The following is a 16,909-nucleotide window of genomic DNA, read 5'->3' as shown; positions in this document are numbered from 1 at the left end:
TGGAAACCAAAATGTCTAAACCCGAAAAGGTCAAATACCTTGGAACTTTAACACATAATCTAATCATATTTATATAGTTTATTAAGTCCTTTGATTATCATTAATTTAAACACAGTGTTATTTAATTAATGGAGTCGTATTTTTTGTTTTATTATTGAAGCTTCCATAGGCATTCAACAAAGCTCTCTCACCCACTTTCACAACAACAAGCATCATTCATCATCGCCCATCATCTCCAGTGTCTCCCACTTTTTGAATTTCCTGGGAAATTGCGAAATAAAAAAATTAATTAATGAGTCTCAGTATTTAATTAATATTTAAATTTTTAAATCTTTCTTATTGGTTCTCTCTCTCTCTCTTTCGTCGGTTATCTGTTTTCATCGCTCTCTCTTTACGCTGAGCCCCGATCAAAAGGTTGAATTGGATTTGGGGGTGATTTGCTTCTTCTCTCCGTCCAGCTCAATCCTCGATCAAAAAGGTTTGCTCTTTCTTCACAATTTTGCGATCATTTCAATAATTAGTGGAAATGGGTTGTGATAATTCGACTCCGATCGTTTCTGATATCAATTCTCTGATCAAATTTCGCTGATTTTTGTCGGTGATTCACTCTGTTTGCTTTGCTCAGTGCAATCAATATTGGGGTTTTCATCTTCTCTATGTATCTTATCTCAATTGGGCTTTGTCTGTTTCTCTATTATAGCAAAGTTTTTATCTTTTCGCTTTTGGAGATTTACCTAAAATAGGGTTTTATCAGTTTATGTGCTTTGCATTACACTTTAAAGTTAGTTCTGTGAGTTGTTTGAAGTTCAGATCCAAACTAAACTAAAGTTTTACTGAGATGGGTTTAGTTAAATGTGCTTGATCACATCATTAAGGAATCAAACCCCATTTTATCATTGCAGGCAACTTGGAGATATGAAGCAGACTGTTTACCGTATGGTTTGGTGAACGAGACTTCTTTAGATAGAAGCTTTCAATCTTTGTTTTTGAGGGTAAGGAAAATAGAGAGGAGGAGGAGGAGAAGATGGGATGTGTTTCGTCTTGCTTTCGAGTCCAAGACATTGATGAGTACATGAATCCAAATAGCTCCGTATATAGGAACTGTCCCTGCATAAGATGCCTTGCTCGTAACTTCCTTAACCTGGTACGTTCTCACTCGCATTGCTTTTTTATCAGCTCATAGCTTTCATATGTTTACTCTCACGAGTTTATCCCATATTGAATACTTGCAGTATAGCTCGGTGTTCGGAAGAGGAGAAATACGCGCTCTGCCATCTTCCGTTCAAGCTACCACTCCATCGATAACTTCCTCTTCTTCACACGATAACTTTCTCTCTGAAGCCTTCCGTTCTACTCCAAGGCCTCTGCCTTACGATGCTGATCCTAGGCACTTCCGTTCACTCGTCTCGAGGCGTGAGAAGGGTTCAAGTCACTCCCACGAGGAAGCTGAGCCTCTGAGAAGTGATAGCGATGCTGATTCCGAATCTTTCGGATGCAAATGGGCAAACAACAAATCGGTTATCTCTGAGAAAGATCCCAAAGAAGAGTACTCTAGTAAATCCAGTCTTAGGATTATGAAATCAAAGTCAGCGTCTGGAAACATATGGGATTTTCCTTTGTCTGAAGATGAAGATGCATGTCCAACTTGTCTTGAAGGTTATTTTTGTTTCGTTGTTTTTCCTTTCTTTGTTGCTTCGGGCTTCAACATTTATCATGTCTTGTTTGGCTTTGGCAGAATATACATCAGAGAACCCAAAGATTGTAACAAAATGCTCTCACCATTTCCACCTTGGTTGCATTTATGAATGGATGGAGAGAAGTGAAAACTGTCCTGTCTGCGGCAAGGTAACCTCTCTCTCTCTCTCAGAACATATATGCTTTTGAAATTGCATGGTCGGTGAGATTAGAAGCTTATGCTCCTTTCATGGTTGCTTCTGGTTTTATCTGTCTGAGGAATATGTGTGATAGATACAGTCATACAGAGAAGTCTCCTTATAAAGAGGTCCCATTTTGTTTTCCAATGTCCTTGTGTGCAGGTGATGGAATTCAATGAAACACCGTGAACATCAATCATCGATCATCTATCTGTGTGTCCTCTGTATCTGAACTGAAACTGGAGAAGATGGCAAGGCAATGCAGAGGGGATGTTGTGTAAATTTGGCTTGTTGGTTTTTGTGAATATTGTCATTTTACAATGTTAAATATATGAAGCAGGAAGGGTGAAAATGTACCTCTGCAACATTTTAAGCTTTATGCTAACTCCATGAAACATGGCCACAAAAAAAATGCAAAACAAGAAGCAATGTTAATATTTAGGGACTCTTGTGTTAATATTTCGTAATTACTGATATACAGTCTTGTGAATTGGGGGAAAAGAAGAACAATTGAAAGTTTAGGGACTCTTGTGTTAATATTTCGTAAAATGAAGGACTCACGGTGCTAATAAAGAAAACAATTCTCAGAACCTTAACCCGATGTCTCGGAGACAATGAACGAACGAACCTCATTGGTTCTCTCCTTCCCTCCGTTTTATTACACACATTAGGCATCATCCCCCAAACCGAACACACAAAAACGTCCAGAAACTTCGATTCTTTGTCAAAGTTTCAACATTTCATCTTAGAGGTATGCTCTCTTCTATTAATTTTTCTTTTTTTTTTAAATTAGTTTCCTTTGAATTGTTGTGAATCAAGTTCTCCTTTGCGTGTTACTGGAGAAAGTTCGTTTCTTTTTAAAATTCATGATTAGCTCTAAGATGGGTCTTCGTAAACTTGCTTGATTCGTGATCGCTTCTGCTCATTTCTGTATAATCAGAGTTTAGTTCGTTTATTAATGCATATTAAACCGCATAAATTTCGAGACTTTTTGGAATAATTTATGCAATTTTGTTACAGGAGTCTTGTCTCAAAAATGGATATTGGAGAGATAATTGGCGAAGTTGCTGCTCCTGTGAGTATCCCAACGAAGAGCGCCATTTACGTCTGGGGATACAATCAAAGCGGGCAAACCGGTAGGAAAGGGCAAGAGAGTCTTTTGCGTATCCCAAAACAGCTTCCTCCTGAGCTTTTTGGCTGCCCTGCTGGTGCCAATTCACGGTGGCTTGATATCTCCTGTGGCCGGGAACATACAGCCGCTGTTGCATCAGACGGATCTCTCTTCACTTGGGGTCTGTCTCTCATTTTCACATAAACGCACCTTGGGGTTTTTATTTGATACAAATTTATTTCCTTTCTGTAGTCTTTGGATCTTGTGGTTGAATCTTAGGCAATGTGTACTTTGCTCAAGTCATGGTGGTTCTTACATTTTGATGTCTAATGGTTTCAGGGGCCAATGAGTATGGTCAGCTTGGGGATGGAACCGAGGTTGGGAGGAAACATCCAAAGAAAGTGAAGCAGTTGCAGTCAGAGTTTGTGAAGTTCGTGTCTTGTGGAGCTTTCTGCACTGCTGCTATTGCGGAGCCTCGTGACAATGACGGTACTCTTTCAAAGAGTAGACTCTGGGTTTGGGGACAAAACCAGGTAATATAACAAAAGGTTTATTCTCATTTAATGTGTCTGAAACTAAAGTTGTGCCATTCTCTTATTGATTTCTCAAAACTTCGAATGATAGGGATCAAATCTGCCACGGTTATTCTCAGGGGCATTCCCTGCTAACACGGTATGTACTCTCAACTCTCTCTCCTTGTGGAGAATCAAGGATTAATAAGCATTGGTGTATAAACATGTTTTAGGCAATTCGCCAAGTTTCATGTGGGACAGCTCATGTTGTGGCCTTATCAGAAGATGGCCTTCTTCAAGCTTGGGGTAAAGAAAGCTTTGAGACATTGTTATAAACTTGTTTGTGGTATAATTATGGTATTTATGATTTTAATTTTTTGTGTTTTGTGAAAATAAGGCTATAATGAACAAGGGCAGCTTGGTAGAGGAGTCACATGTGAAGGACTACAAGCACCTCGTGTGATAACTGCTTATGCGAAGTTCCTTGACGAAGCACCTGAGCTCGTGAAGATAACGCAAGTCTCATGTGGAGAATACCATACTGCTGCTGTATCAGAAACGGGCGAGGTGTAAGTTTTCTAAAAGACCTTTTCTCTTTGAAAACTTTGTGGTTATTCACATACCAATTCTCTGCAAGGGTTCTGGAAAAGGAGATATCTATCTCATCACCATCCTACCCGATGGGGAATGCTTGAGGAAGCAAATGCAAGTCTCCCTCCCTTTTGATTAATTATCTTTCAGCTAATCTTACTCACTTATCTCTCTCGTTGCAGTTACACTTGGGGACTAGGAAGCATGGGCCAACTCGGCCATGTTTCTCTTCAATCCGGTGACAAGGAGTTGATACCAAGGCGAGTCGCTGGTCTCGATGGTGTGTCCATGAAAGAAGTCGCTTGTGGAGGTGTGCACACTTGTGGTTTATCTCTGGAAGGAGCGCTTTATGCTTGGGGTGGTGGCCAAGCGGGACAGCTAGGCCTTGGTCCTCAGTCTGGTTTCTTGTTTTCTGTCTCTAATGGAAGCGAAATGCTTCTGCGGAACGTCCCGGTTCTAGTCATCCCGACCGATGTCAGGCTTGTTGCTTGTGGACATTCACACACTCTGGTTTATATGAGAGAGGGACGGATCTGTGGTTGGGGATACAATAGCTATGGCCAAGCAGCTAATGAGAAATCATCATATGCTTGGTACCCATCTCCTGTGGACTGGTATTAGCTCAAACAAGTTTGTTTGTCATGCAGACATTGTGGTAATTTCGGTTAGATTAAGGGGAAACTGTGTTGTTTTCAGGTGTGTGGGACAAGTGAGGAAGCTAGCAGCAGGAGGTGGTCACTCAGCTGTTTTAACCGATGCGTTCTCGTTGAAGGAGCTATGTGAGTTTCAGTTAGCAGATAGTGTGAACCTCTCGAATGCTTCAGAGATTCAAGATGTTGCATTCAGGATGGGTTCCGAAGCTTTAGCCCGCCTCTGTGAGAGACTCAGGTAATAGTGTTTTTGGACCAAACTTCTCTGTTACATATATAGTACACTTGGTTTAACTTGGGAAGAATCCAAGTCATTCAAAGCTAATTACAATGTGAATTGTTGTGTTTCAGGGAGCAGTTTCTTGATAAAGACTATCCTGATGGGGAAGAAGTATATTGAAAAAGCACAAACCCAAAACTCTAGAACAGTTTAGTACTGTTTGAAGTGATTATAAGCTATTTATCATGTATCATTTAAACAATTGAAAATATGTAGTAAACTATAAAGTCCATTCTTCAGCAAAACTCTCTGTATCATTTTACTTTTCAGGACATAGTACTTTATTATCTGTGCTGTCTGAGCAAGATCCAGATACTGTAATGATCTACTATGTACACTTAAGACTTGGAAATAAAAGCTGGATCTCTGTGGCATTGTCAAGTGTTGAAATCTCATTGTAATTTGAGAGTTTATTGGCCTCTTTTGCAAGCTGTCTATGTCGTTCCTGTTAGCATATAATCGCGTTTTGTTTTATACAGACGGGATAAAGTGGTTAACCAGATAAGACATGGCTAATGTTAACATTTCATACGTTACAATCCGTTTATACATAAGCAAGGTTTCAAAAGGCACATACATCTCCTGCAACAGAAGAGAGATGTTCATGGCTATCACAGCTATGTATAGCCACTTATGTCTACAAATAAAAAAAGTCTTATGCAGCATACATAAACACAATTCATTACATTCCATACTAATTTAATCCATCTCATTTTCATCATCAAGAACTATCCACTTGAATGCTTAAAGATTCGTCTTATTCTCATCATCAAATCAGAGGCATCACTCACAGCATCCAGCCAGGGATGTAGCCGTTTCCTGGTTGGCTCGGACCCTGGGTTGTTACAGCCATTTGCTCTGAACACACTGGATGGTTATACCTGTTCTCATCACCACAAAAACATAGTTTAACAATCTACAATAGAAACACTTTTTTAATTTTTACAGAATATGAAACTCAAGGCCTTTAAATTTTAAAAAAGTTTTTACAGGATTGATTTTCCTTCCTTAGACATTATCAAGAGCTGAAACTTAACACCAAACAAAGCGTTTTTAAAACCAAATCTACAGTGTTAGGCTTTAATCAAACGGTTAATGGTTTACCACCTAAAAGTTAATGTGTAAAAAGGTAAGAGTTGTTTGGTTTTACCCAATTTGCAACGTGGGATCACATTCAAGAGACTGGAATAGTCCCTGAGGTTGAGTCTGATGATGTCCATAGGCAACATTTTGCTGATCACCACCTTCCCATGCCCCTCCTACATGGTGACTCCTCATGCCGATCATGTCTTCCAGCTAAAAAATGTACAACATAACGTAGTTAAAGACTTGTAACATTCAAACTCGCATATAAATGTGGATTATATAAAATGTCTTGAGATTCTATCAGAAACTAGAGAGACAAGCATCCTACCTTAATTGACAAAGCTCTATTGGCTTCAAGCAACATATGCTCTTTGCCTTGGAGGTCAGTGAGCTGGTCAAGCATATACTGTGTCTATATACACGAAACAAGCATTTTCAGACATTTTTCTCACGCAACAAAACCAATTAAAGTATGTTCTGTATATATACAATGGGGTAATGAAATCACCTTGATGCAGCGAACTTGCTTCAGAGAGCCGTCTAGTTGACGCTCAAGCTGCTCTAGCTCCTTTGAGTTCAAAGGTCCAAGATCCTCTCCAAGTAGATTTCTGAAGCAAAACACACACTTTCATCAATTCAAACACATAACATGTATAGATAAGTTGTTTATATGTGAGCATACATATACATACCTCTGCTGAAGTTGCAGATTTTCATATCTACCTTTCAGTTTTAAATACTCTCTGTAGCTATTCTGAAAAAATGCCAAGCAAAGAGACGTTAATGTTGGACTCTCTAACTAAAAAATATATTTTTATTCCAGTCTGAGAATCTTTAGTTCTGAAGTTCTCTAGCTCTCTAGCTCTCTAGCTTTAGTGTTAGTTATTATATCAAATAAAATTAGTTAATTAAGTGATGGTAGAGATTTAAACCTCGAGTTCTTTGGCCGGTTTGTTGTTGACTTCAACTGAGCCGTAGCTACACTTCTGGTACCTGTCCAGTGTCTTGAGCATGCTGAAAGATCAAAGCATAAAGAACAAACTATTAATTAATTATTAATTTAGTGGCTGAAATAAGAAACTAGCAAATATTTTAAATATTGTTAAGAAGAAGATCTTTTGGCATAATTGAAAAGAGATGTAATTAAATTCCTTTGGTGCTTAAATATCTGCATGAAGTTAAGTAAGACTGGTTAATGCATGGATCCACAGATTATTCTACGTTGGATCTTTATATTTTTATTGAAACCTGTGAATCTTTAACTACTTTAATAATCTCTAACGGAACATATATTTATCTGTGCAGAGACAATGATATATATTATTAGCATATCATTAAGACACTTCTGTAACCTATAGATCTCGAATCTACTCAAAAAATTGACATGAGAAGAGATCAGATCTCAAAATTCAATCATTCAAAACTGAACTAACCAAAACCTTATAGATCAAATATAAAAACTGAAAATCAAGTTTGTCAAAAGTAATCAAGAACCAAAAGCACAACATAATCTAGAAAGATAAACTTCAACACAAGATTAAAAATATGGAAGATTATAAGCACAGATCTATCAAAATATTTTCACATTTATAGAAAGATAGAGAGAAGAGAGTATATAATTAAGTACTTGGAGGTGCTGCAGAACTCGTAGAGCTTGCCACGGTTGGAGAAGACGATGAGAGAAACCTCAGCATCGCAGAGAACAGAAAGCTCATAAGCTTTTTTCAGCAAACCGTTCCTGCGCTTAGCAAACGTGACTTGTCTGTTAATCTTGTTCTCAATCCTCTTTAGCTCCACTCTTCCCCTTCCCATTTTGATATGTAACCTTATTAGGATATGTAAATGTTTATCTATATTCAGACACACACACACACAAACACGAGTTGGGTTTTGCTCTTTTTGGATGAAAGATGTTTTCTTTTGGAGAATAAAATCAAACCCTAGTTTCCTCAAGAACAAGAAGAAGAAAGTAAAAGAGGAAACTTTTGCTTTCTGGTTTGGTTATGATTTGATTGTATAGAAGGGTTCTTGTTTCTTCTTTAGATCATTTTGAAATGGTTTGTGTGTGTTTGATGAGATTGTGAATCTGAAGGAAGCTTCTGTAAATCTATAAAAGCTATAAAGATAAGATATTTGTGAGGGTGAGAGAACATTAGGGTTTGGTGATGTATCTGGTGTGTCTCTCTCTCTACTTCTTTACTCTTTCTCTGTCCTCCCTCTTTCACAAAAAAGTGAAAAAAAATCTCACACTCTCTTTTCTACCCGCGTGTCACAGAGACGCCATTGTTTGTAATGAGTTGCTGCTAATCAAGAGAAATGAAGTTTATAATTCATGTCTATTACGTAGATAATAATTAGATATTGTGTTTCCACTCTTTTATGTTTACATACATTGCCTAACTTCATAGAAAATTTTGAAACATCGATATAGCATAACTCTACTACGTACTGCAAACAAAATTTTGATTTTACAAAATGCTTTATGTGTGTAATGTAGTTATGGGTACTTTGGTATATATATTCCAATGAAATAGTATTATAAAGTTGTCTAAGTGGTGAGGCGCGTAGAGTGGGATTAACATTTGGCTTCTACAGTAATAATACTAAAGTAGCTATCATCATTTTCTACTTCACAAGTTGCAGAAAAAACTCTCATACCTTAATATGGACATTGTATGTGTCGCATGTCTATTGGCTCCTATCTTCTTCTTTTTCTCAACATCTATTGGCTCCTGTCTTTTTTTTTGTTTGTAGACATTCTTCATTCTTTTATTTCTAACATACCCAAAGCTCCATGGAAGATCAGCTTCCAAACCGATCCACTATCCTCAACGCTGAGTCTCCGTCGTCACACAGGTCTGAGCCACTGTGTGCTCCACAGCTTCAATCCAGTCAAGGTGACTCCGCCCTGGACAAGAGGCCCCACCAAGAGAACCGCTATCTTCCCGTAACACCATATATTAGAAATTGAGATGATGGAGTAATTTGATAATCATAAAAATAGCATAAGAAATCAGAAAACGAACAAAAGATTGGGCCAAATATGAATGTGGGGAGATTTATTAGTTTTAAGTCCAAACCAAACAGATAAATTTTACAAAACTCGGACTAGTGGGTCAACAGTTTACAACTTAGGCCCATATAATTATTATCTTTTTGACTTTCAAAACGAAGCTTTCAACTTTCGAAACCAAACTTTCGACTTTCGAAACCAAGGAAGGAGAAGGAGCAAACCTTACCCAGAAAATTCATGATCATGCGTCGAATCCGAGAGTTGTTAATTTCGTGATTCTGAAGGTACATTGTTTCTCTGAAAAATGTTAAATCCAGTAAAAATTTAATATTTGTTCTTTATTGCTATTGTGAACTGATGAAAATAATAGTATCGTTGTAAATTGGAATTCATATGTATAAGGAGTTTGAATTTGTTGCCAAATATGTATAATTAATGAATCTTTTCATTTTCAAAATGTTTAATGTAGTTCACCTCGTACATAGTGCACAAGTATACTACCATATAAAATTTTGTGTTTCCTTAAGAGCTTTATATTTTCTTCCATCACTTTAATGTTTAATTTCTCATACCTCGCAGTTATTTTATATAGAAAGTGAGAAAGTATGTTAAGCAATTAGAGTTTTCAAATATTGGCATTACGATTTTCAGAATTGAATTCAAAACAAACTCGATTTGTTTTTAATGGCGAAGTTGTTAAAAATGAAAATATATTAGTTCCGAGTCTTTCCAAAATGTAATGGTAAGTTCCTCTGGTATTTATTGCTTTAAGATCTTTAATAAATTCATTGATCCTCTTAAATATAACAACCACTCACTTCATATTTGAATTAAGTGACAAAATTGAATAGGATAGAAATCCAATCATAAACCATGCTTATAAAAATTGAATTGATCAGTGTTAAAATAAATCCCACATAAATTTAAAGCATGTCTTTACTATGACAAATCACAAATCTCATTGTTTCCAAAATAGGTTTAGTATGTTTCAAGTTCTAAAGATATAGTTGAAATAATTCTACGTAGATGTCATTTAATCACTTCCATGATTTTTTTTGTATGTCTCAACAAATGGTCATATATGACCACTATTACCATCTCCAAAAAAACTAGAACATGTCAAGGTGTTAGTATATTACTAAGGAGTTTCTACCCATTTTATAATTGTCTATCTGCTGTGATTTTTTCTTATTTCTCATCTATAATTATTTTCATAGATTTAGCCCTTTTTCAAAAAAAGAAGGTCTTAAAACTATTTTCATAGATTTGTTTTGGTTATTTTGGATAAAAATTTATAGAGCAAATTAATATAATGAAACTAGTTATGATCGTCAATACATGTAGCAACATCACTCCATAGGTGATCGATTTGGTTTACTTTGTTTTTAAAGATGACAAACCGATTGAAATTCAATTTTAATTAGTGACCCAATTAAATTTCAGTTAGTAGTAACTCAATAGCGATAATGTTCATGTTGTAAATATTCATTTATATGATCTGAATTATGACGTAACTATAAAGCCTTATCTTGCAAGTCTTTGTCAAGTTACATTATATTCTTAGTTTACCCATTGATGAGAATGTAATCATGGATTGAAGAGCAAAACAGAACAGGAGATTTTAGAATCACATTTTGTTTATGAGGTTTGAGGAGCATGTTTTGTTTGTGTGCCGGTGATGTTGGATCCAGATTCTCCCCGAAGAGGTTCTTCTCTGCAGAACCAGCGCCAGACCCTTTCTACCAACTTCAGTTTGATGGAACTGTGGAATCAATTTCAAGGTGGGAGAAGCTTCACCTACTTGACAGAGTGAGGTTATTGAAAGGGCGATAGAGAGGATGCTTGAGAGTGGTGAAGTGGAGTTAACTTTATGGTTTTTCTCTTTAGCTAAGGATAAGGGGCTGATCATTCCTCCTCGGTTTATCTTTTGTTTCGTCAAAGCTCTCGCCAGAAAGAAAAAGGCTGAAGAGAGCAAAGTATTGCTTCAGGAAATGATTTCGAGAGGATCTTCTCCTGAAAATGAGGTCTTTAATGTGGTTGTGTATGTGTATTCAAGAAATGGGGATCCTGATGGAGCCAGCGAGGTTTTGAAGCAAACGAAGAGCACAGTGTACAAGATGTGTACACATACACCATGGTCATTAGCAGTTAGGCTACTCGAGAGCTTATGAACCAAGCTCAAGAGATTCTCGCAGAAGCTAAACAGAAGCATGAGAAGCTTTATTATCCGACACATCAAGCACTCATCCAAGGCTATTTCAAGACTGAGCAGTTGAATAAGATCTTGAAGCTTTTTCAAGATAGATATTTGTTTGGGGTGAAAGCTAGAGGAGATGAGTACACAAAACTCATACAATTTTTTTGCCTCATAGCGATGGATTGGAGAATTGCAGAGATGCTTCGCATGGAGATGAATCTCAAGGATATGCAGCTGGACCCGATTTCTAAAGAGTACATTGTTTCTTTGAAAAATGTTAAATACACTAAAAAATTTAATATATGTTCTTTATTGCCATTTGAAGCTGATCAAAATAATAGTATCATTGTAAATTGGAATTTATATATGTGGAGTTTCAAATTGTTGACAAATGTGTATAATTAATGAATCTTTTTTCATTTTCCAAAATTTTTAATGTAGTTCACTTCTTACATAATGCACAAATGTAGTACCATTAGTAACAAATGTATAAATATTTTGTGTGTTCCTTAAGAGCTTTTTGTCTTCCACCTCTTTAATGTTTACTTTATCATACCTCCTAATTATTTTATATAGAAAATGAGAAAGTATGTTAAATAATTGGAGTTTTCAAATATTGTCATTATGATTTTCAGAATTGAAGCAATTCAAAACAAACTACATTTGTTTTTAATAGCTAAGTTGTAAAAAAAATCTATTATTATTGGGCTCACAAAAAAATGTAATGATCAGTTCCTCTGGTATTTATTGCTTTAAGATTTTTAATAGATTCATTGATCCTATTAAATATAACAATCACTCACTCCATATTTGAATAGAGTGTTAAAATTATGTAGGATGGAAATACAATCATAAACCATGCTTAAACAAAATTGAATTGAGTGTTAAAATAAATCTCACACAAATTTAAAACATGTCTTCACTATGACAAATCACAAATCTTCTTGTTTGCAAAATAGGTTTAGTATGTTTCTAAGTTTTGAAGAGGGAGTTAAAATAATTCTACGTAGATGTCATTTAATCACTTACACAATTTTTTTTGGTATGTTTCAATGGTCCTATACGTCCACTACTACAATCTCCAAAAACTAAACATGCTAAAGGTGTTAGTAGCAACATCACTCCATAGGTGATCGATCTGATTTGGTTTACTCGGTTTTTAAAGATGACAAACAGATCGAAATTGATTTTTAATTAGTGACCCAACTAATATTTTAGTTAGTAACTATGATATGATATGAATATTCATGTTGTATATATTCATTTATATTATATGAATCATGTCAAAACTTCAAGCCTTATCTTGTAAAGTCTTTGTCAAATTACATAATATTCTTAGTTTTACTCATTGAAGAGAATGTAGTCATGAATCGACTTTATTATCACGTGGATTCGAAATCCAGACCTTATGGTGTAGAAGCATTAATGAACATTTAGTCAAACCACTTGACTAAGGGGACTTTCACATAAATAATATAATTTAAGATGTATTTACGAAATGTTAACAAATAAATCAAACTTTGGATTTTTCGGTTTTAAAAAAAAAAAAGTAATGTAAAATGATCAAATTAAGAAAAAATACATTATATGATGTTACTTTTTCAATAATCATGATGATTTAATTACTTTAGAGAATTAGTGGAAAATTGGTATGTGAAATGATCAAATTAACAAAAAAATATAAATAAACAAGGTATGAAAAGAATAAATATTTTTGATTTATACATTACGATCCAATAGAAGAGAAGATCTACGACCACCACCAACCCACCTCTCCTCACCTAACGCAGAGTGGCCAACTTTGACAATACTTCAATTTCTAATTGGTCCGAATCAGACCCGTTCATTTGCTATATATCTCCCTTACAAATCACCAGCCTCCCCGAAATTCTTACGTGTTTTAGATCTTTCCAGTAAAAACTCAAATCAATTTCGGGATAAAACAGGTTTGTTTCTCCGATCACTCTCCCTTTATCTTCTCATTGTAATATTTTTGTAGATCATATGTTGGTTATATATAGTAATCTGTTATTCGAACTTAGTCGTAATTTTTTATTCTGGATCTGTAATAATCTTCTTCGTGTTGATTGATTTTGTAATTGCATGTATCCATTATCTGTTAGATATTTTTGATCCCTGGTTGAATCGATTGGTTTAATTATCTATTAACGTGTCTTCTTTGTTCTAGATTTGAGATCTGTGAGTTTCTTTTATAACAGCAAGAGAGAAGAAGAAGTGGGATAGATACAATGGCTGTTCAACCAACAAGAATAGGTTTAGCTGGACTAGCCGTGATGGGACAGAACCTAGCTCTCAACATTGCTTCCAAAGGCTTCCCAATCTCAGTCTACAACAGAACAACCTCCAAAGTCGACGAAACCGTCGAACGAGCCAAGAAAGAAGGAAACCTCCCCGTCTACGGCTTCCACGACCCTGAGTCCTTCGTCAACTCCATTCAAAAACCACGTGTCATAATCATGCTCGTTAAAGCCGGTTCCCCCGTCGACCAGACCATCAAGACCCTCTCAGCTTACCTCGAAAAAGGTGACTGCATCGTCGACGGTGGCAACGAGTGGTACGAGAACACCGAGAGGAGAGAAAAAGCTGTGTCTGAGAACGGCTTCCTCTACCTAGGAATGGGAGTCTCAGGCGGCGAAGAAGGTGCTCGTAACGGCCCATCTCTGATGCCTGGAGGGTCCTTTGAAGCGTACAAGAACATCGAAGACATTCTCCTCAAGGTTGCGGCTCAGGTTAGAGACAGTGGTCCATGCGTGACTTACATTGGCAAAGGCGGCTCTGGGAACTTTGTCAAAATGGTTCACAACGGGATCGAGTACGGTGACATGCAGCTTATCGCAGAAGCTTATGATGTCTTGAAATCCGTTGGTAAGTTAACGAACGAGGAGCTTCATAGTGTATTCACCGAGTGGAACAAAGGCGAGCTCGAGAGTTTCTTGGTGGAGATCACAGCGGATATCTTCGGGATCAAGGACGATAAGGGAGATGGGCATTTGGTTGACAAGGTATTGATTACAATGATAACTAGTGTTAACAAACTATTAAACCAATAACAGAATATTAAACCGGTCGGTTCAGCATACTAAACCGACTAATCTATTTTTACATAAAGGTTTTGGACAAAACGGGAATGAAAGGTACCGGGAAATGGACGGTGCAGCAAGCAGCTGAGCTCTCTGTTCCTTCTCCCACCATTGAATCCTCTCTCGACGCGAGGTTCCTCAGCGGGCTAAAGGATGAGCGTGTGCAAGCCGCTAAGGTCTTTAAAGAAGGTGGTTTTGGCGATGTATTAACCGACCAAACCGTTGACAAGAAGCAGCTCATCGACGACGTGAGGAAGGCTCTCTACGCGTCGAAAATCTGCAGCTACGCGCAAGGGATGAACCTAATCCGCGCCAAGAGCATGGAGAAAGGGTGGGGCCTTAAGCTAGGCGAGCTGGCGAGGATCTGGAAAGGAGGGTGCATCATCAGAGCGATCTTTTTAGACAGGATCAAGCAAGCTTACGACAGGAACGCGGAGCTGGCTAACCTCTTGGTGGATCCCGAGTTTGCGAAAGAGATCATCGAGAGGCAGTCGGCTTGGAGGAGAGTGGTCTGCTTGAGTATCAACTCGGGGATTAGCACTCCCGGTATGTCTGCGAGTCTGGCGTACTTTGATTCTTACAGGAGAGAGAGGCTGCCGGCGAACCTTGTGCAAGCTCAGAGAGATTACTTTGGTGCTCATACTTATGAGAGGACTGATGTTGAAGGCTCTTTCCACACCGAGTGGTTCAAGATCGCAAGACAATCCAAATCCAACATGTGATGATTGATGTTTCACTCTCTGTTTCTCTCCTTCAATAATATTTTTCACACTGAATGTGTTGTTTCCTCAATGTGTGAAATTACTGTGGATTACGTTATGATTTGTATAACTTCAAAAGTTTTTCAAGTATTTTGGTTCTAATTGTTACCTTCGGTTTAATTGGACTTTTCTCAATTTTTGAAATACTGTGTGGCCTATTTAACAAAAGGCCGTCTATTTTTTTCGTCATATAAGGTGACACGTCGTCCTATGCATAACTAAAAATTCGCGAGTTTCCCGGGTAACGGTAAAGCCTATTGGGCTACTACGAAAGAAGCCCACTGGGCTGGAGAGTGGTTTTGATATTTTTATCATTTCGTATCCGCTCGAGCGTTGACAAATTCGAATTTTGAAATTCAGTTTGAATCTTCACAGAGAAGATGGTTCCGCCATTGTTGAAGCTCGCGTTCGTCCAGGGACCAAGAGACGGCGAATCTCTAGAGTACAAGCCCGGATCCACTATCCGTATCGGCCGAATCGTTCGCGGCAACGAAATCGTCGTTAAAGACGCCGGAGTCTCCACGAAACACCTCCGAATCGTATCCGATTCCGAGAACTGGATAGTCCACGACCTTGGATCCTCCAACGGCACAATACTGAACTCGGAACCTCTCGATTCAGATACTCCTGTCATTCTCCGCCACGGAGACGTGATCAAGCTAGGTGAGTGTACTTCCATTGTAGTGAACTTTGAGACTGATGCTCAGGTGGAGGAGGAGGAGCATAAGCTTCCCCCGAGGCCGAGGAGGAATAACAGGCGCCTTCGCAGGGTTGGTAGGCCTCGGAAGAACGAAAAGAAAGTAGCGGTTATGAAGGAGGAGGAGGAAGCTGTTCCAGTGGAGAAGAAGGGCAACTCTAAGGCTAAGAGTTTTGATTTGAATCCAATCAAGTTGGAGATTGAGGATACTCGAATTGGAGTGGAGATCTCAGAGATGAAGAGAGGTACAAGGAGCAGTAGGCAGATGAGAAACGAATGTTTGGGGTTGGAAGAGAATGTAAAGTGTGAGGATACTGTTATAGAGGAGAAGAGAAGACCTTCAAGGGCTACGAGGAGCAAGAAGGAAGCGATTGGTGGGGATTCTTTTCTGGAGTTGGAGATGGTTCTGAACCAAGCGAAGAAAAGCCGTGCAAAGAAGAAGAAAACGGAGCAGAAGAGCGTTGTAGAAGAGATGGAATCTAGAAATGAGGATGTTGAAGAAGATGAGAAAGGTCGCATTGAAACATGTGATAAGGTAGATGAGGCATCTAAGATGTTAGAGCAGGTTGAGATTGAGTCAAGGAAGAGCACATTAGGAGAAGATGGAGAGGCAGAGAACTTACAAGATGAAGTTGAAGAGGAAGGAGACTGTAAGAGCAATGAAGCTGTAATTGAGACATCAGATGGTGGGTGTGAGGAAGAAGGAAAGGCTGAGCAGGGATCAAGGAATGACAAGAATGTAGAGAAGGTAGATTTAGAGAAGATGACACTTGGAGACTGGTTTGAATACATGAAAGTACACTTGCGAAAACAGATTGTGGATAAGACGGAGATGATGATAGAGGATATGAGAAGTAAATCTTTAAGAGTTCGCCACCATATTGCAGAGCAGAAGCAAGCAAAGGAAGAAGGCAGTGTGAATTAATCTGTACATGGTTGAATATATGATATTCTGATCATCTGAGTAGTAAACTTGCTTCAGTTTCGACTCTTTTGGATCCATATTGTTTTGTTGTCCAGAGTTAAAAGATGTAGC

At 37.8% G+C, this 16,909-nt stretch overlaps 5 protein-coding genes across 7 annotated transcripts; 4 read left to right on the top strand and 1 right to left on the bottom strand.

The window, feature by feature from the left end:
- The first annotated feature begins 138 nt into the window (after positions 1-138).
- Positions 139-2,311, top strand: LOC106382857 (E3 ubiquitin-protein ligase At3g02290-like). Its single transcript, XM_048780288.1, has 5 exons — positions 139-478; positions 903-1,144; positions 1,233-1,656; positions 1,736-1,845; positions 2,037-2,311. The coding sequence occupies exons 2-5, from the start codon at positions 1,025-1,027 to the stop codon at positions 2,061-2,063; spliced, it is 681 nt and encodes a 226-aa protein (XP_048636245.1). The 5' UTR covers positions 139-478; positions 903-1,024; the 3' UTR covers positions 2,064-2,311.
- Positions 2,312-2,444: 133 nt separating this feature from the next.
- LOC106382856 (RCC1 and BTB domain-containing protein 1-like) lies at positions 2,445-5,392 on the top strand. Of its 2 annotated transcripts, none has more exons than XM_013822931.3 (9): positions 2,445-2,625; positions 2,895-3,166; positions 3,325-3,518; positions 3,610-3,657; positions 3,731-3,803; positions 3,895-4,066; positions 4,271-4,702; positions 4,785-4,976; positions 5,090-5,392. In XM_013822931.3, exons 2-9 carry the CDS (start codon positions 2,911-2,913, stop codon positions 5,136-5,138), a joined length of 1,416 nt encoding a protein of 471 aa, XP_013678385.2. In that variant the 5' UTR covers positions 2,445-2,625; positions 2,895-2,910; the 3' UTR covers positions 5,139-5,392. The 2 variants fall into 2 exon arrangements, with proteins under 2 accessions (XP_013678385.2, XP_013678386.2); XM_013822932.3 differs by lacking the exon at positions 2,445-2,625 and adding an exon at positions 2,628-2,815.
- Positions 5,393-5,508: 116 nt separating this feature from the next.
- LOC106380166 (developmental protein SEPALLATA 2-like) lies at positions 5,509-8,276 on the bottom strand. The gene is made up of 7 exons (XM_013819974.3): positions 7,732-8,276; positions 7,037-7,118; positions 6,797-6,858; positions 6,613-6,712; positions 6,433-6,516; positions 6,169-6,314; positions 5,509-5,899 (listed from the first exon to the last, which is right to left on the bottom strand). The coding sequence occupies exons 1-7, from the start codon at positions 7,914-7,916 to the stop codon at positions 5,806-5,808; spliced, it is 753 nt and encodes a 250-aa protein (XP_013675428.2). The 5' UTR covers positions 7,917-8,276; the 3' UTR covers positions 5,509-5,805.
- Positions 8,277-13,022: 4,746 nt separating this feature from the next.
- Positions 13,023-15,296, top strand: LOC106382867 (6-phosphogluconate dehydrogenase, decarboxylating 2). 2 transcript variants are annotated; one of them, XM_048780284.1, is made up of 3 exons: positions 13,023-13,260; positions 13,534-14,337; positions 14,445-15,296. In XM_048780284.1, exons 2-3 carry the CDS (start codon positions 13,564-13,566, stop codon positions 15,135-15,137), a joined length of 1,467 nt encoding a protein of 488 aa, XP_048636241.1. In that variant the 5' UTR covers positions 13,023-13,260; positions 13,534-13,563; the 3' UTR covers positions 15,138-15,296. The 2 variants fall into 2 exon arrangements, with proteins under 2 accessions (XP_048636241.1, XP_048636242.1); XM_048780285.1 differs by having other exon boundaries at positions 13,032-13,260; positions 13,503-14,337.
- A 78-nt stretch (positions 15,297-15,374) lies between these two features.
- On the top strand, positions 15,375-16,861 carry LOC106382865 (FHA domain-containing protein At4g14490). Its single transcript, XM_013822945.3, has one exon. It carries the CDS (start codon positions 15,557-15,559, stop codon positions 16,796-16,798), a length of 1,242 nt encoding a protein of 413 aa, XP_013678399.2. The 5' UTR covers positions 15,375-15,556; the 3' UTR covers positions 16,799-16,861.
- Positions 16,862-16,909: the final 48 nt, after the last annotated feature.

The sequence above is a fragment of the Brassica napus genome, chromosome A5 (assembly GCF_020379485.1).
Source record: "Brassica napus cultivar Da-Ae chromosome A5, Da-Ae, whole genome shotgun sequence".
NCBI lineage: Eukaryota > Viridiplantae > Streptophyta > Magnoliopsida > Brassicales > Brassicaceae > Brassica > Brassica napus.
This window is presented reverse-complemented; position numbering and strand designations above follow the sequence as displayed.